At 32.0% G+C, this 17,951-nt stretch overlaps 3 protein-coding genes across 11 annotated transcripts in view; 2 read left to right on the top strand and 1 right to left on the bottom strand.

Moving 5' to 3' along the window:
- Nucleotides 1–2,071: 2,071 nt before the first annotated feature.
- LOC119834745 (pescadillo homolog) lies at nucleotides 2,072–4,637 on the top strand. Its single transcript, XM_038359209.1, has 6 exons — nucleotides 2,072–2,235; nucleotides 2,323–2,556; nucleotides 2,656–3,027; nucleotides 3,118–3,841; nucleotides 3,997–4,202; nucleotides 4,325–4,637. The coding sequence occupies exons 1-6, from the start codon at nucleotides 2,212–2,214 to the stop codon at nucleotides 4,598–4,600; spliced, it is 1,836 nt and encodes a 611-aa protein (XP_038215137.1). The 5' UTR covers nucleotides 2,072–2,211; the 3' UTR covers nucleotides 4,601–4,637.
- Nucleotides 4,638–4,676: 39 nt separating this feature from the next.
- Nucleotides 4,677–8,216, bottom strand: LOC119834746 (protein pelota). The gene is made up of 7 exons (XM_038359210.1): nucleotides 8,027–8,216; nucleotides 7,698–7,941; nucleotides 7,131–7,385; nucleotides 6,733–6,955; nucleotides 6,179–6,371; nucleotides 5,908–6,014; nucleotides 4,677–5,663 (listed from the first exon to the last, which is right to left on the bottom strand). The coding sequence occupies exons 1-7, from the start codon at nucleotides 8,065–8,067 to the stop codon at nucleotides 5,563–5,565; spliced, it is 1,164 nt and encodes a 387-aa protein (XP_038215138.1). The 5' UTR covers nucleotides 8,068–8,216; the 3' UTR covers nucleotides 4,677–5,562.
- A 453-nt stretch (nucleotides 8,217–8,669) lies between these two features.
- LOC119834909 (CAP-Gly domain-containing linker protein 1) overlaps nucleotides 8,670–17,951 on the top strand; it is a 39,078-nt gene continuing 29,796 nt past the window's right edge. For 5 of the 9 annotated variants that reach the window (XM_038359434.1, XM_038359431.1, XM_038359432.1 and 2 more), the window contains exons 1-2: nucleotides 8,670–8,988; nucleotides 9,287–9,581. In XM_038359434.1, coding sequence (XP_038215362.1) covers nucleotides 9,347–9,581 — 235 coding nt within the window. In that variant the 5' untranslated portion in view covers nucleotides 8,670–8,988; nucleotides 9,287–9,346. The remainder of the gene's footprint in view (nucleotides 8,989–9,286; nucleotides 9,582–17,951) is intronic. The other 4 variants (XM_038359438.1, XM_038359435.1, XM_038359433.1 and 1 more) reach the window with 2 other exon arrangements.

The raw sequence follows: 17,951 nt of genomic DNA, 5'->3' as shown, positions 1-17,951 counted from the left end.
CCCACTTACCGTATGAATCACATCAGCATGCTACTATTTCACACCGGTCTTCGGTAGGCGTGTGGTACTTCCCCGGTGCGAGCTGACCCAACCCGAAGTCTGCTCGACTCCTACATTATAGTTTATGTATTTATATTTATGTACAAATTGTAATTTATTATACAATGACGGTGAGACACTGAAAGTTATAGCATTTATATTATATTTGGTATAATATATGGCATAGAAAGTGGGTAAACTTATATATTTAACAGTTTAATGTCTCACACATAATTAAAAATAGTTTCTTATATACAATTTAGTGATTATTATAGAACATAAGGCGACCTTATCGCTAAGCGATAAACATATAGATAAACAACATTATATACATGGAAAATAATAATTTTCTTTTGTTTTTTGTTACTTATTGCATAATAATAATCTTTTATTGAAATTTGGATAGTACAGTTATAAAATTATGATAAAGTAATTCTCTATCTTAGCAAAAAAATCGTAGCTAATATTTTCCTAAATCTTGTCTTATCATTAGTAGCGTGATGATCGCTGAATATACTTAGTTTATATAACCGACGTGTCTTAACTTACATTCTTCATATGTCTTATAATTATCAATTCACGTTGATCTCTTATCTTAAATAAAACTTTGAGTATAAAAAATGCATCTGCCCTGGAAAATTTGTCAATTTACGCCCTCATCTTAGCGCGGAAAGATGTCCAGACTAATAGAAACCATCTTGATATCCCTAACAATTACCTGTGCTAGTAGCCATGGTGTTTGGGAGACACTTAATAGTCTTCAACCAGTACACGGCCTCTATGTAATGCCTTCAGTCGATGGAACCACTGGAGACTTATACGTAGCAGCCACAGAAGAAAACGGAAGCAAATCTCAATGGTTAACCGATCAACCTGTGAACTTTCTGACAGCCCCTACTGAAACGCAAGCAACTGTACCGCTCGCGTTGACATCAAGCTTAACCACACCACAAGAAGAGAAAGTAAATACTCAAAAGCGAGCAATCCTTACCACCCCAGCCATAAAGTACGCATATGCTCTACCCACAACAGGCTCTGAGGGAAGCACAGTGTTGCCTTACCCTTACACAGCTCCATCACCTGCCAAAACCGAAGAATCTAACCTATCACCATGCGCCAGAGCCGCTCCATATTATTCACCATTCCAATATTTCTATCCTCAAATGATGTCAGCAATTGCTAACGCTTTTAACGCTAATAATAAAGACAGCAATGGAAGTGAAGAGAGCAAAACTTCGAATTTAGCTCAAGCCGTGTGGCCCCACACCTATGCCTATCCATTTCAATACGTCATGGTGGATCCAAGTGCTTGGGCTAATCAATTTACAACAGCCGCTACACCGTCCACAACATCGGAAAACGAGTCATAATGAAACTTTTAAAATTAATAATTTTAAGATAATTACTTAAGTCTGATATTGATATTGTCTAATTTAAGTTCATAATAATTTATCACATTTATATTTTCCTAAATTAATTTATTTCTGAAAATAAACTCAATTAAAATAACAGTTGTATTTGTTTTGCTGTTAACAAAACAATTTAGATAAGCATATTGAACCTTAGCTATAAAAGCAATTATATTTCATAAAGGTTGAAATAATTTAAACTAATTCAGACCACTGTTAATTTTTTACATAAAATAATGTTATTCGTCAAAGTGTTACGCCGTGAAAAAGAAGAATGTCTAAAAATTTTGGCTTTTGAAAATACCTTAAGTTATGGTATTTTCAATATTTATTAATATTCACACACATTTTATTGATTGGCGAAAAGGCTTCCAAATCTATTTTTCTAAAAAATTCTTAGCAGAATGGTATAGAAGTATGTTTTCTAATAGTTAAGTAAATAAAATTTCAAAGAGTAAATTCATGTACAATGATCCATATGAACATGGAAAATTTTCATTTCTTTTTTTAGGTGAAATAAAACTTGTTGATTCTTCGACGATTATAAGGTTTTGCTCCAACTAAATTATTTTTATTTTTTATGAATGGTAATAAATCTCAGGTCGTGTCAACATATAGCTTTTATCTCAAATGTCACTCTTTTGATTTGAAAACAAGCATGGATGTTCAAGACATTGTGAGGTGTATGTGAGAAAGTTTTAACACAAGAAAATAAAACATTTTCATTGAAACGTTGTATAGCACTTAAGGTCAAAGGATCAAAATGGTGTCAAAAAAGAAGAAGAAGGTATAAATACACATTAATCAAATTTGATCTCACACGTGTTAAGGTAAACACATAACCAAAAAATAATAAATTACGTATTATTTTTAGTATTCATCCGGAGAGGGAGCGCAGTTTATGACTAGAAAGGCAGCCCTTAAAAAGCTTCAACTGTCACTGAAAGATTTTCGACGAATTTGCATTCTTAAAGGAATTTACCCTCGCGAACCACGCAATAGAAAAAGGGCTCAAAAAGGCGCTGGTGGTATCAAGACTCTTTATCATACAAAAGACATCAAATTTCTACTACACGAACCAATAATATGGAAATTACGAGATTTGAAGGTAAGAATAAATTGTCATATTAAATTTCAACACATAAATTACTACTTTTCTTCCTAATTTTACACATCTATAATATTATATGTAACGTTTTGCTTCTAGGTATATCAACAAAAAATTCGACGTGCGCGATCAATGAGAGAATACGGCAAAATGAGAAAATACTTCCGAGACTATCCAGAAATCAATATTGATCACATTGTAAAAGAAAGATATCCAACATTTGTTGATGCGCTCAGAGATTTAGATGATTGTTTAACCTTATGCTTCTTATTCAGCACCTTTCCTTCATTGAAACGAGTGCCAAGGGACCAATCCTTGTTATGTCGTCGATTGACAGTTGAATTTATGCATGCAGTGATTGTTGCAAAAGCACTGCGGAAAGTTTTTATTTCTGTAAAAGGTTATTACTACCAAGCTGAACTTGAGGGGCAAACAATCACATGGATTGTTCCACATCACTTCTCTTTCCAGGTACGATTTGTTATTTTCAATCTTTAATTTTTTATTTTTTCATGTACAATTTTCACATTTAAATAATATATTAATCTTACCTTTTTACAGCCACAGAGCAAAGATGAGGTGGACTTCAAAATTATGTCAACTTTTGTGGAGTTCTATATAATGATGCTTGGATTCGTAAACTTTAAGCTTTTCAACTCACTTAATCTTGTATATCCTCCAAAGTTAACCGCAGGATTTTCATCAGATTCTGAAAAGGACCTTGTAGATGAACAAGCATATGTATCAGAAAGAATTGCAGCAATGAATTTGTCACTAGCCAAAGTAGCTGGTGCTAATGAAGTGGAAGAAGTACCAGAAATAGATATATTTGATACTGGTGATAATGATCCACAAAAGCTTGAAGAAGCGAAACAAGAGGCAGAGAAAGTAAAAATATTGAAGACTTTATTTAAAGGATTGAGATTCTTTTTAAATAGAGAAGTCCCTCGAGAGCCTCTTGTGTTTATTATCAGATGTTTTGGTGGTGAAGTATCCTGGGATCGCGATCACTTTGTTGGTGCAACATTTGATGAATCGGATGAGTCAATTGCATATCAGATTGTAGACAGGCCAAGTATGGATAAACAATATCTATCTCGCTATTATGTCCAACCCCAATGGGTGTTTGATAGTGTCAATGCAAGAACTTTACTCCCCATAAATAAATATCTCATGGGTGCAGTTCTACCTCCACACTTGTCACCATTTATAGACAAAACTAAGGATCAAGTTTACATTCCACCAGAACAGAGGGCACTGAATGATCCTGAATACAAACCGCCAGGTAAACCGTCTTTGTACAAAATTATGTAACAATCAGTTAAGTTAAAAATGCATGTCTCTGGCCGTAAAGTAAATAAACGGATCTTCATAACTCCTTATTCACAAATTAAAATTATTCAATATTTTAATGGATTGCTTTTATTGTTATTTTTATAGGTGATGATGAATCTGATGAAGAAGTTGAAGAAGCAAGTGATGAAGACAAAGAAGAACAAAGTGAACCAGATTCTGATGACAATGCTGAGGAGGCCCTTACTAAACAATATCAAGCTGAAGTTGCCCAGGACTCAGCTTCTGATGATGACTCTGATGATGGAGATGACAGTGTAGATCCAGAGAAGAAGAAGATTGCTAAAGAAAAGGTATTCAAAACTTTACTAAACTTACTTCCTACATATAGTTCAGCTTGTACTTGTAACATTTCCTTTTTTTATTTCTTTGCGTGTGAAGGAAAAATATTTATGACATATATACCATTTCACAGAAAAAGAACATGGCTGTCAAAACAGGAGTGCCACATAAAGAACATCCATATCAAAAAGAAATAGAAGACAAACAGGCATTCAGGCTTAGAGAGAAACTCGTGAGAAAGAAGCATAGGAACTTGTACAAGAGTATGAAAGCCGGACAAGAAAAAAGAAAGCAAGAGATTTGGTTGCTTCGCAAAAAGAGGCGCCTACATGACGAAAAGGCCAAGGAAGAGAAGAAAGCTGAGAAACGTAAACAAAAAATGAAAGCATTGGATGCTGCCTCTGCTTAATGCTGTTAATGTTAGAAATAAATTTTAAACAGTAAAAGATAATGTATTTTATTGGAAATAAATTACAACAAATATGTAAAGATATATTATATTAGATCAAAATAAGATAAGCCTTATGCAATATACATAACAGATGCGTTTTCCCATAAAATAACTTAAATCTTGATATTATTAAAATATCTGAATATTATTCTATTGTTTAAATATTGACTACCATTAGCCATATTATAAAAATTGAATTAACAAATATTTTATTTTCTGAGACAGTTGAATAGGTTTCAAGGGATAAAAATAAACAACTTTTAAGATCGAAAATGTATGCTTGAAAAATATACATGTAAGTACATAAAATGTCTTTCAGCTAACATCCTTTTAAATATCAACCTGCATATCTGCAAACAAAGATAACAACTTACATAGAATGTGACAAAAATATTTTACTAACTACAATGTATTCTACATTTTTACATGACCAAATCATTAATGGTAGGTACAATAAATAACAATAAAATTTAAAACAAGTCAATTTAAATAATAGCATGTCTCATATTCAATGCTCATTTAATAAGACAAAAACAGAAAAATAACAAAAAATGCCAGAGAACCAAATATTGATAAAATCCTTGGGCTGAGTAATATTTTCGAAAAAATTAAGTGCGTAAAAAAAAACGCAATACTTCTAATTTAGACCTATGACCCCAAAATAACTTTTAGCGCATATGGAATTGATGGCAACTTGAAACTTTTTCTAACGGCGAACTTCAGGTCTCCACTAAATGTAGACTCCAGCATTTTTTATTATTTCAAATGTCTATTTGACAAACATTCATGAATTGTGTTTAGGCAATTAATTCTTATTCACAATTTTAACTACATACAATAACAAATTGAGGCTATAAGTGTATAAAACTATTTCTCTTGAATTCAGGCTATAATATTACTAAATATATATCATTAATAAGTTAATCAGTTTCTGAGTCACTGTTGTCTTCGACATCGCTGTCTTCGAGTTCTGGCATTGGAAATCGCAAAATTGCTGCTACTCCTGTTAGCTGATCTAACTCTGTAAACAAAAAAAAAATCATTAAGATTTTTGCAATATGGATTTTTAAATAGAATTATAAGTTTGCAAGTAATTGTTTATTGCTTTTTTAAGTAAATAAACGAGAATATTACACTAAGATAAAATAACAAAAAGTATTAACAAATGGTAGAGAATAAACACAGAATAATATTTTTATGACAGGGGTTCATAATATCTTTTATTAGCTGATCTTGTCAAAAAAAAAACAAACAAAACTACTTACGTTCACCAGATACATGCATACTTGAAAATATCCTGACATCAGCACCATTCTCCCTTGCAGAGTCAACTAAAGTAACATATTCTTTCCTTTTCTGTATATCTTGACACCTGTAATGATAATAATAATTTCATATATCATTCTAACCTTGCAAAAAATAAAATCATATGAATTGGACTGAGAACTTGTTTATGGAATATTGGTGAAAAAGATTTATTTTATTGAAGACTTCTTTAAAAGAGGGATTCATAGTATGTTAAAAAGTTTACCCTACCTGAAGAGCTTATCAGAGATCATTAAAGTTTCAATAGCAAGAGCCTCATTGGCTCGCATCACATCTTTCTTGCCATAGAAAGCTTTAGTTGGTTCCAATTGTAACATTGTATAAAAACTCTCTAATAATTTTACTTCACTAGCTGCTTTTGTGTCTGATATCTTAGCCATCACAGAAGGTTCTTGTAGCACCTCTGTAAAATAAAGTTTATTGTTAATTGAAATACCTAAAATTTTTATCATAAACAAATGAAAATGAACAAAAACATATTCTAAAATACAAAGCTGTAATATATAAATATTCTTGATTGAGCATAAATATTATTGATAATAAATTATTGATATATTAATTTATATATATATATTATTATAATTATATTGATATATTAAATAATTTATTGATATATAAATATTATTCTTGAGCAAGATTTTGATTTATTCCATTATTAATACAATAATACTTTTTTATTAATACCAAATACCAAAACTAATTAACATATTTATATGTTGCCATAAAGTAACATAACAAAACTAAATGTATTGAAACTGACATACCTTTTAATGAGTGTTTAAATCCTGAAGAAGCTTTGACAAGCAGAAACTTGGATTTATTCTCAATCAGCAATTTATTATCTGTCTTCACTGCTTGCTGCATCATATAGTCATAAAACTGATCCTTAACAAAGCCAGGTGATGCCAAAATTATACACTTTACAACACTAAAATCTATATGTCTTAAGATACCTTGCATTACAGCTTCATAGAACTTTGCTAGCCCCTAAAATAAAAAAAAATGTAACATCTTACAGAACAATATTAATATACCAGCTTATTTTTTTATTAATTGTATAATATTGGGCCTTAATAATTAAAAAGTAAAGTGAACCCAATATGTAGACACAGTACATAAACTAATACTGACATTATTTGCTGATTCTTTTTTAACAACTAACCTTTTCATGTTGTTGAACAAAACCCTTTCTTTTTCTCGGAATTGTCACATCTATTTTAGACCTGACTAATGTCATTGATGATGTTATGAGACAAACATGAGCTAGACCTTCTTGCATCACTACTGCGGCTACATCGGCAGAAGTGGCAGGGTCACATGCCATATCAACTCTTTCCAAAGCTATCGAGTCCCATTGGATTTTTTGTAAATGAAACTTTCTGTTTAATTCTAAATCTAGTGTATGGTATGCACCCATCTGAAATGTTATTATTAAAGATTTAATGAGATGTATTGAAAAAAAACAGTTTAATAGGGCACAGAGGCACTGTAACCCTTACACTCAGTATGAGCGATATTGTTTAATACTTTTGACTTGGAACAAACATGGTATGAATCTATACACACATGCAAACTCTTTCAAAAAATTTTAATAGTTCTCCTGTCAAACTTTTTCTATTAAGCATGTAAGAAAAAGTAAAACAAAGAAAACTGGATATCTGACAAGGGGACATATGACTTCAATGCACAGAAAATTTTTATGGAGCATCTAATCAGATCTAAAAATTACCTTAACATATTGGTTCTCCACAATATTTCGACCTTTTAAACGTAAAACACATGCTTGTGTATCAAAATCTATATTTTCAACAGAAATGGTGAGAGTAGTTCTAACTCTGCTACTTGTTGATGATCCAGTAGATGATTCATTCTGTACTTTTCGAACTGTAGATGCTGTAACGGAATCTCCTTCTGCGATGAGGTTATATGCATGCCACATATCCTCAGACTCCTCTGGTATGAGCGCAATGCTCCTGAAAACGTGAATAACATCGAAATTTTAAGATACTTTTATGATGTTATTAATCAAAACATATTATCATAGGGAAGCCTCCTTACCCACTGCCATCCTTATCGATATTTTTATAAATTAATTTCATTTTGCAAACTTTCTTCTTAGATCAAAAAGTATTTGTAAATTATCATTTTCTCTAAATATATAAAATTGAAGCACGCAAATTAGTTCTGTCCACATTCCTCATATTCCATTCCATGTATATTGACAATTGACATTATCGTTGACACTAAACTCCAAGTCGGAGGATACTGGATAGTGACATTTAAACAAAATTATAGGAAATATTTCAGAACGATATGCCTGAAAATCCGGACCTAAATAATTCATAAAATACATGGGTCTAAAATAAAACCACTTAAATTAAGAGTACTGTAACATTTCATGTGCTTGTTTCTTATTTATTCTTTAAAATGCATACTTCTGTACGATGAACACGTTTCATAACATGCATCGAAAGGGTGAAATAAAAAATGAATTTTAAATTGCTGCCACATTTTAATGAAATTTTCAAAATATTATGCATATTACGGATGTTTATAGTTTAAAATGCAACTTTGCTGAGCAGCAGATCGCATTTTATAATCGAAAGTTAGTCAAATTCTGTTCCTGAACGAAAATATTAATAATTTCACCAAGCAATGTAGATGTAAATAACGTTAATTTTTAAGCGATAAAGACAAATGCAGCAATGTATTCTTAAGTTGCGTCTTGTGTTGTAATTTCTCGTGTCGTGTGATCTTCGTAAGTAGCTAGTGAATGTAATGGTAAATAAAATATTTTGTTTTACTGGACTGTAGTTTGTTTGGTGCTCAAGATATCTATTCGATATCCAACTACACGTGAACAATATAAGCAAAATTTAAAAGCAAGTGGAGTGTTAAAATAACGTAAAATGTGTTTTGTGTAGTGATAACGTCAAGCTCAGCTGGTCCAACGAGCGGTAAAATTTTTGCGACTTTTTCTTAATCTATGTAGCTCTTTTGCGCTCTATTTCTTCAGCAAGGTATGCAATAATTTGTTATTTTCTTTGGTGTTGGTCGGTACTTAGAATAAATAACCAAACAAAGTAAATTTCATTTATTATAATTACAATTTACCACCGTGGTAATATTTCTAATATAACAATGAATTTGCAAAAATCGCGATATTAATTTATTTAGTTTTGCATCATGGCCGTGATCCAGATTACACGTCCTCTACGTGCGCGGGAACTTGTGATATTTTTAGTTTATTAGTCGCGTCGTATGTTTTCAATGTTTCGGTCGCATATTCTATTATAATCGACTCATACACGTTTTCAGTCATGTAATCATGATTCCGTAAGGATAAAAAAGTTGAAAGTGTCAAAAAGTGCATCAAGAATGAATGAGAAAAATGAACCGATTATGGAAGCTGGAGGTGTTCCACCTGCGCCGTCCTCAGCATCGTCCGATACAGCTTCAACGATAAGCACTGCTACGTCTACAGTGCCAAGATCTGAAGCCTCACGACCTACAACATTTTCGAAGCCATCTGGTCTGAAACCACCAAGTAAAATTGGCCGTCTTTGTTCCAATTCCGCACCCAAACCAGCAGTTCCTATTTCACCGAGAGCTGGTAAGTTTTTGCAATAACATTGTTTTTCTATATGCTTTTATTTTACATAGCAGTGTAAGTTAGTTTGCTTGATTTATTTTAATTTGACTTCTGTAGTTTTCAAAACATACTATATTATTTACAAACTGCAATTGACAACTTCTTAAGTGAATACGAAGAGAAAATAAAACTGATTCAGATCATTTAATTATGTTCAGGCGTTTGAACAATGTATTTAAACAAAACAATCTTTGTTTTCATATTCCTTGCTTTGTCCTAGTTTTTATAATAGTCCTGTCTTTAAGGTATATGTGTATGTTACGCATGGGTGCTTATGTTTCTGTTGTAATCAAATATAAGTTTTTATTTAGAACATAAAGTCTCACCATCACCAATAAAACAATTTGAATTATGTTACCGTAAAAAATATTTAACATAGCATAATGAACCCTTAGGTAGTTCATGAAAATAAATAAGAAATGTTTAGGCAATGAAAATACTCTCTTCCACAAAAAAATATGGCAAAACACCTCAGTTTTATTTTATTTACATGCAGTCTTATCTTTTCATGATTGTACGCCTTACAATTTATCTCTTATTGTGTAATGTTTTAGATAAAATAAATACGCACACTGTTCTGTTATTCATCTCCAAATTTTTTTTTCTCCTGTAATTTTTATTGCAATAACTTCAAGTTATTTACAAAAACAATGATACTATTCTAAAATCTACTTATCATATATAAATCAACTTACATCACTTTGCTTTATAAATGTCTGATGCATAAGATGATCTCAGCCTAGCCATTGACCATTATAAAGGACAAGTTGCAAACAAGTTGAGTTAAATTAAAAGAGGCGTAATTTTATTCATCAAATCAGGTTTTCAATCGTTATTTATGTGTCGATTTGAATTCGAAATATAAAATAAAATGTTAAACCGAAAAGGAGAAAAAATCGAAACTTCATCTTAATTTAACGATCACGTCTGATAATGGTGACTATCTTTATTTATTTGTAAATGGCGTCTATCGAATTTCACCCGCAGTTATTCACAACAAGTAATTTGCTTCGGTTTGTGCGCATCGATCGCTAGTATTCGATTCGATGCAGTTACACGATTTCTCTCCAATGTGCGTGATAAAAACTCTTATTCAGTAGAAATATTATTTCTTTAAATACCTTTGAGCAACATATTGCTCATAGCTAACTAGCTGTAATGTTGCTTTTGTCAATTAAGTAACAGTTTCGCTTCATGATGAATAAACACGACATGTGCAAAATTGCAAATGGATATTGCTTAATCATCTGCTTCAGTATATTTCATTAACTTGTGTGTAATTATTTTTTGCGAATTACGATCTCATTTAAATCCGGTATCTACGTTTAATTTTATCTAAAACAGTTCAGGTCTCTGTCTGTAAATGAGTAACAATCGTAACAGGTTTAATAATTACTTCATTCGAATTTATATTAATTAGGTTTATTAATCGTATAACACTTTCGAAACAATGATCCGGTTTGAAACGAAAGCAAGCATCGTGTTTACTGTTTTTTTTTAAGTTCACTGCAATCTATTGGCAAAAAATTACATCCTGTTCTGCTCTAGTCAGTACCGGTTCTCGATACGGCCTTCGTTATGTTATTTACATAACTATTGGTACCGTTACTTCATCTCAGTTATGAGGAAGTGAACTGTAAAGGCTGATAAATGATAATAACTGTTATTAGAGTTGCATCGATCTATTGCAGATCAAACCAAACCATATAGTTCAGTGTCGCAGGAATTAACATATAATTCCTTTCCGTTTTCGATGTGACAGTATCAAGTATGCGAAAGACTTAACTAGATACGTGATAGCGAATGCTGATAGACGACGATCGTTACGGTGTGTGAGCCATCAACCCCTTCTGCCCTATTTACTCGACCAAGACATATTTACATCGTACGGTGCAATGCACTTCAGCTAACTACTCTACACAGGGAACTGTAGTGCTTGATGATTTTGCCTCATTTCTTATTAATACTAATTTGATTGGTTCAAAATTGTATAATTTTAATTATCGTATATGATTTTTTATCTTTAGAATTCCTCTGTTGTAATTGACTTAATCCTAAGAACTCTGTACGCTTAGTTAAGGCTCGTCCCGGCTCCGACCGGAAATCAAGATTCCTGTTTTATCTCAAGGGAGCATTTAATCGGGTTATAAAGTATCCTATCACAAAACTCAGCTCATACCCTGTCTGTATACCAAATTTCATCAAAATCCGTTAAGTAGTCATCAAACAAACAAACTAAAACAAAATATTAAGTGTGATATACTCGTACTTGAGCACTACCTATAAACATAACACAGAGTTTTATACATTTTATTGAATGTACCTATTACCTACTGAAGCCTGCTTTAGCTCATGGCTCCACTCGCGCAGTTTCCGGATAAAAAGGAGCCTATATTCAGACACACTCCAGTCTATTTATGATGAGGGCTTAATTTCATTTGCACACAGGCGAGAAAAATGCTTAGAACAAGAAAAAGTTCCTCGATCCATCTATAATATTACACGTAACGCAACGAATATTTGTTTCTGTAGGCTCTGCAACTTTGCTTGTCATTTTATTAAAGGTAGGTTTTACTTTCACCACAACACACCATGACGCTTCGAAGATTTTACAAGCGCATGTATCAAATATAATGGTCGTGAAATTCATTGTATAGTTCATGATAGGTATGCAAAGTGTGATGACGCCGCGAAATGCGAAACCAATATAAAATTACACCAATTAAATTCTGAACTTTCTTGACTGTCTTAAAATCTCTTAGATATGAGATAGAACTTAACTTCACAAGTGAACTCGGTTTTGTGGAATTGCAATATAATGAAAAATACAATAGAGAAATCAATAATAGGTTCATCAAATTTTAAAGCTTTAACTTCGCTGAACTTATCTTGCTTCTGAGCTCTGCTGGCCGTAACTAACAACACTAAATGGCATCTCGACCTAATTAATGTCAGCTGATGAAGCAAGCACGAGCTATGCTTAGAGATAAACATCTCGATAATCTCTTCTCACATACACGTTAATGTTTACTTTTGTTAATTGGTTTTAAAAGTGCGACCGAATTTATCCGCTACTTTGTTTATGTGAAAAACCAATTTATATTTCAGTGTCAACTGAAACTAATGGCGTTACATACAAATTTATATCCTCGTTTTAATCCTTTCGGGGCACATTTTTTTAATTTTTTTGGTTGTCCGTGCACTACAGAACAGCAAGGAAAGCAGTGTAAAAAAGCAGAGTGAAAAATTTCAATTCTTTCTTAACCTAGGTGTAGGCTACAAGTATTTTTCAATTTATTAAGTTAATGTGTCAGTCAGAATGTAAATTTTCGTACTGTTTAGCATTAAGATATTTTTTGGAGTACTCGTGATATGCAATCCTTTTGAAAGATCCTACTTCCCCACAGATAACAAGACGTTAGCAACTATTTCAATAACAATTACGGATGCTTATAGGCGTCGTTTGTCGTTTATCATCAGGTGATACGTCTGGTCGTTTTCTTTTAAATTATTTTGTTTTTGTATGTAGATATCATCAACTTGGTTCCTATAAATATTAGGAAATTAATATCAGTGCTAGCTGAGAAACAATAATATCCTTTTCATGATATTGAATAGTATTTTAAATAATATAACATTTTGATCAAAAATCCTAAAAATGACACTCATAAATAACTATGATTGTGGTTTCTCTCAATCAAATAAACTTCCTCCTTAAACAAAGTTTTCGTTTAACTATGTCCTTCATTGAAAATAAACAATGAACCGTTTATTATCTTTAACAAATGAATTAATTAGGGCTATAATAGATAATACATTGAATACTTAGTACATCTAAGTCGCATTATTGCAATCTAAAATAACATTTCTGCGCCGAGTCTATTTGTGGTAGACTTTAATATAAGGGCAATAGTTGAAGGTGATACAACAATGACAAACACGATCGATGGAAATACTTTGCTACGGAAATTATGTTTTTATTATTACATAATACTTAATACATCTGTATTTGTATTTGTGTCTGTGTTTGATTTAATGCCATTACTAATTCAATTAATTTTTCATCTTTATAATTTAATTTCACTCGATTCCAATTGAAACATAGCCATAACCTTACCTTCGATTTCACTATAAATTCTGGTAATTTATCATTTAAATAAAATAGACTCTAGAAAACAAACTGTCTTTAAAAGTTATAAACATAATAAGTGGCGTTCTATATTCATAAAAATATCTCTTGCTATTCATATCGCTAGCCGCTCATCGAGATAAATTAAATCAAATACGGTCTAATAATTACGAATTTCTACTTAATGTTATTTGAACAAAGTTGAATACGAAACCAGTCATATAGAACATGTAATTGCATTTGTTATAAATGCCGAAACTAATCTAGTATCGCATATAGGTAACCTTGAGGTAAAACGTGAACGTTTCTTTTTACGATATTACGTAAAATAAAAACCACATTGAGGTACAAAAACAATGAAGTTTAACAATTATTGATATATATATTACTAAGGGAAAAATTTATCACTTAAATGCTGTAAGAAGAGCAACTGAATTAAGTAAGGAATAACAAAATAAATGAAGGATAACAAAGAAAAAATATCTCTGGGTCTAAAAAATATCTTAGTTCTGGCGTTTCCACGCACATTCTTGTTAAATGAAATTTATTAAATGCAGTAAAATACATAAAGTGTCTAAGGTGTATTTAAGCATAAATTCCTAGGTACCTACATTTCTATTAATAATACACATTTTTTAATAAAAAAATACTTTGCAATATATTGGATTGTAAACAGAGGATGTAAATTATAACGAAAACGAATAGGAGAGAATGAGAAATAATGCAATCGAAAAAATAAGAAAGTTATATTTATAATAGCATAATCTGTAATTGCATCATATCTCTAAGCGAGTAACCTATTTTCTGCTATTTTTAAAGTGGATCAGATTCAATTAACTGCGTGATATTATCTCTGGTTTGTATCGCAATAGAAATGTTCTTTAAGTGTTTATCGTGTATTAGAAAGGACCAGTAATTATTCCATTTGGATATCCCACACAGCATCGTAGTTAATAACTTGACATTAAGATTGCATGCTTAGAGGCGTTTAATTAATTGAAATAGACATTACATATAGTCACAACAATAAATTATCGTATCATTAACATACACGTTAGTCAAGAGTTTTAAAACTTCATTAATTACGAAATAAATATGTTTACACGTTTAAACAATCAATATAACAGAACCAACATTCCGCCCGTGGCTTCGCTCGCGCGGGAAATTCCAGTAGGAATAATGTTTCACGGTGGCAAAAAGAAGCCTACATCACTCTCAAGCCTTCTATCTCCAACCACAAAAATCATATTATGAAATCGCTCCGCTGCAACGTGAAAGAAAGACAAGCATTACACACTTTCGTATTTAGTTATTGAATTTTTTTAATAAATTGAAACTTGGTTAAAAAGTCTCTAATTCCTGAATATTCGCGTAAAATTAGCCAAAATAAGCTTCATTTATAATACTTATTTAGTAGGATCCACCTAAATGTTTTACGCAACGGGTTACAGATATGTAGATAGATGCTTAAAACTATTCAAACCGGAGTAATATTTAAATTTAGTCTGCCTAGAAACATTATATCTTTTGTGATACAATTAAATTCTAATTAGTCAATTATATTGTATCTACCTACCTAATCAGTAATACTGTAATAGGAATGTCATTTAAATTTTATGTAATTAAAAGTTAACTATAGATAGTTAAATAATCGCTATCAATACACTTCTAAATACCACAATCTACTATACTATTAATAGAAGGCTTTAGATTGCAACAACTTACTTGCCATGGGATACATATCTACCTCGGACGAAGCCGGGGCGGATATCCAGTACTATAGCCATGTGAAAAGATTTGTTGTTTTATGAGCGGTGGAACACCCCTCAACAACATACTATACTTCTTCATATCTCCTTTACTCATACTCTCCTTCCCAGTCTTAACACATAGTTTCCTCTCCAGGTTTCCGTTATCCGATATTATTTCTTTCGCAATTGAACGTAATATAAAACGAACAGATGATAAACAAACGAGGATATCTAGTAGTTCCATACTCTGTGTCACCTGAAAATAATCATGATGTAAGATATGTACTTACTACGCAAAGAAAACTTCAAGGCTACCAAGCACCGTGATAATAATAGCTTATTTATGGATATTTATGTAGGTAGACATTATAAGAATTATGATTTTAACAATAAGATAATACACTTTAAAAACTCTTAAAGTATGCAATACCTTTTCACACGAATAAAAACTGTCATAGTTATTATTAACTTGATAAAAATTGATCTATAATATTTTTCTTTACACTGTTGCTAACATTCAGAATATTTTCAGAATGGTGTCCAAGAAAATATCTTAAAAACAATATTTTATCGCGAGATTTTTCGCTTCCGCTTAACCTGAGATTAATGGAATTCTGTGTTCCCTGTGTTTGATCGTCATACATAATAAATTTGCCGAGTGGATAATGTCAACGACCTGCATATGAAATGCTAGCAACATCCTGTTATTCGATCGAAGGAAAACGTTGCCGCAGGTGATCTGATATTCCTGAAATTTAATATTGAATTCATTACTGGAAAGCGTTACGGACTAGCGCTTGGCCGTTGGCGCAGGCGCAGAAAACACTCAATATATGCAGTCGCTAATAGCTGTGCTTATAATTAATTCAGTGCCTTGTATGCTCTTCAAGCTCTACGGCGCAACGAATAACGTGATACTTTAATACTAAGATAGCTTAATGATGTATTGGAAAAAGTAGGGGAATTTTTTCATACCTAAAACACAAGAGAATACATTTTTTGATAAACGAATATAATTGCTTTGAAATTACCTAGCATCCAACTATGTGATAACGAAATATATTAGCACTACCAAACTATTAAAGACTAAAGATATAATAAGTAGGACATTTTAGAAATTATTTTTGGCGATTGCGATTTTTTTTAAAGTTCGTTTAGAAATTATATTATTGTTGATCTATAATATTCTACACTGCACTAACATTCCAATGTGCAGTATCATTCTCATTGTGAAGGTTCTAGTATATTATACATCAGACAGGAAACTGCTTAGAATTTGTCGAACGAAAATTTTCCGTTTGTATATAAAAAAAATTATTTCATCTTTTTGAATCTAGCATATAATACGTCGTTCTACACTCGCCGTTTAAAACGGGCTTAGATAAGCATTCTATTTGTAATGTAAATAAATTATTTGATCCGTGAGATCGTGCTCAAACATTGAGCTCGCAGTCATACCCCGGTGAGCAGCAGTCAAAACAAACGTGGACCGAATCTCGCAGTAACGCGATACCTTTATAATTTTTAAGCTGAGATCGTCAACCACGATGACGTGTTTGTTTTGGAACAATCGCGATATTTCGTAACGCGTGACATGGGCCGCTTAAAATTTCGCATATTATCAAGCCCCACTTACATTGATTTCGCCGGACAAGTTTTTTCTTTGTTTCCTATTTTCGGTTGTGTTGAACACACGAAATTATAGGCACCGATTTACACTGTTAATGGGGCCTGTATCTTGCCGCGGCTCCAAAAGCTTCAACTATAATTCTTACTTAATTTCGGTATAACTTTACGATTCATAATGACGTATTATTAAAAATCATACGCCATCTTTTATTGCTCATATTAAAGTGTTAAATGTTGTCAATAACCTTTCCGTTTGCAAGGACAAATACATGTTGATTACCTCAAGTCGTTTTTATAGAATTGATAATGAATTTTGGCGTTATTTCCTTTACTGACTGATAGAAGTATGAGTTTGCATTTGTAGGTATCTTCAAATTATATAACATTAATTAAAATGTCGATTTATAACAACAACAGTGAAGGGTATCATTAGATTACTTTAGAGATTAAACGGCTATAGGCTATACTATTTTAATAGGATTTTATAATTACTCCGACATCAGAACAGTTTAACTGGTATTTATATCGAATATACGTAATAAGGATTTAGGATGTCCGATTTATCTTAATTGGTCAAGTTGTCCAATAACTTAGTTGTTCTTTCGGTAGCTACACATGTCACTTTCGTAATAGCGTGTTGCGTTATGTGGCCTCAATTTAGTTTATGAAATCGGTATTTCCTCTGATACATAAATTAACCCCCCATTGGTCAGGGATTACGGATTTGTGTCGGTACGTGCCTTCCGCCGTAAACCCGGAGCGCAAGTCAAGGATTGTTTGAATACCGGTGCGCCGGTCACTGCTCCGTACTATGTCAATAAG

This window comes from Zerene cesonia, chromosome 20 (assembly GCF_012273895.1).
Source record: "Zerene cesonia ecotype Mississippi chromosome 20, Zerene_cesonia_1.1, whole genome shotgun sequence".
Lineage (NCBI taxonomy): Eukaryota > Metazoa > Arthropoda > Insecta > Lepidoptera > Pieridae > Zerene > Zerene cesonia.
Note: the sequence above shows the minus strand (reverse complement) of the source record. Positions and strands in the feature narration are given on the sequence as shown.

Coding starts and splice junctions, on each gene's coding strand:
- LOC119834745 (XM_038359209.1), top strand. CDS start 2,212: ATGGTGTCAAAAAAGAAGAAGAAG. Junction 2,557..2,655: donor GGAAATTACGAGATTTGAAG/GTAAGAATAAAT, acceptor TTTTGCTTCTAG/GTATATCAACAAAAAATTCG. Junction 3,028..3,117: donor CACATCACTTCTCTTTCCAG/GTACGATTTGTT, acceptor ACCTTTTTACAG/CCACAGAGCAAAGATGAGGT.
- LOC119834746 (XM_038359210.1), bottom strand. CDS start 8,067: ATGAAATTAATTTATAAAAATATCGATAAGGATGGCAGTGG. Junction 7,386..7,697: donor TGGAGAACCAATATGTTAAG/GTAATTTTTAGA, acceptor ATAACATTTCAG/ATGGGTGCATACCATACACT. Junction 5,664..5,907: donor TATGCATGTATCTGGTGAAC/GTAAGTAGTTTT, acceptor TTTTGTTTACAG/AGTTAGATCAGCTAACAGGA.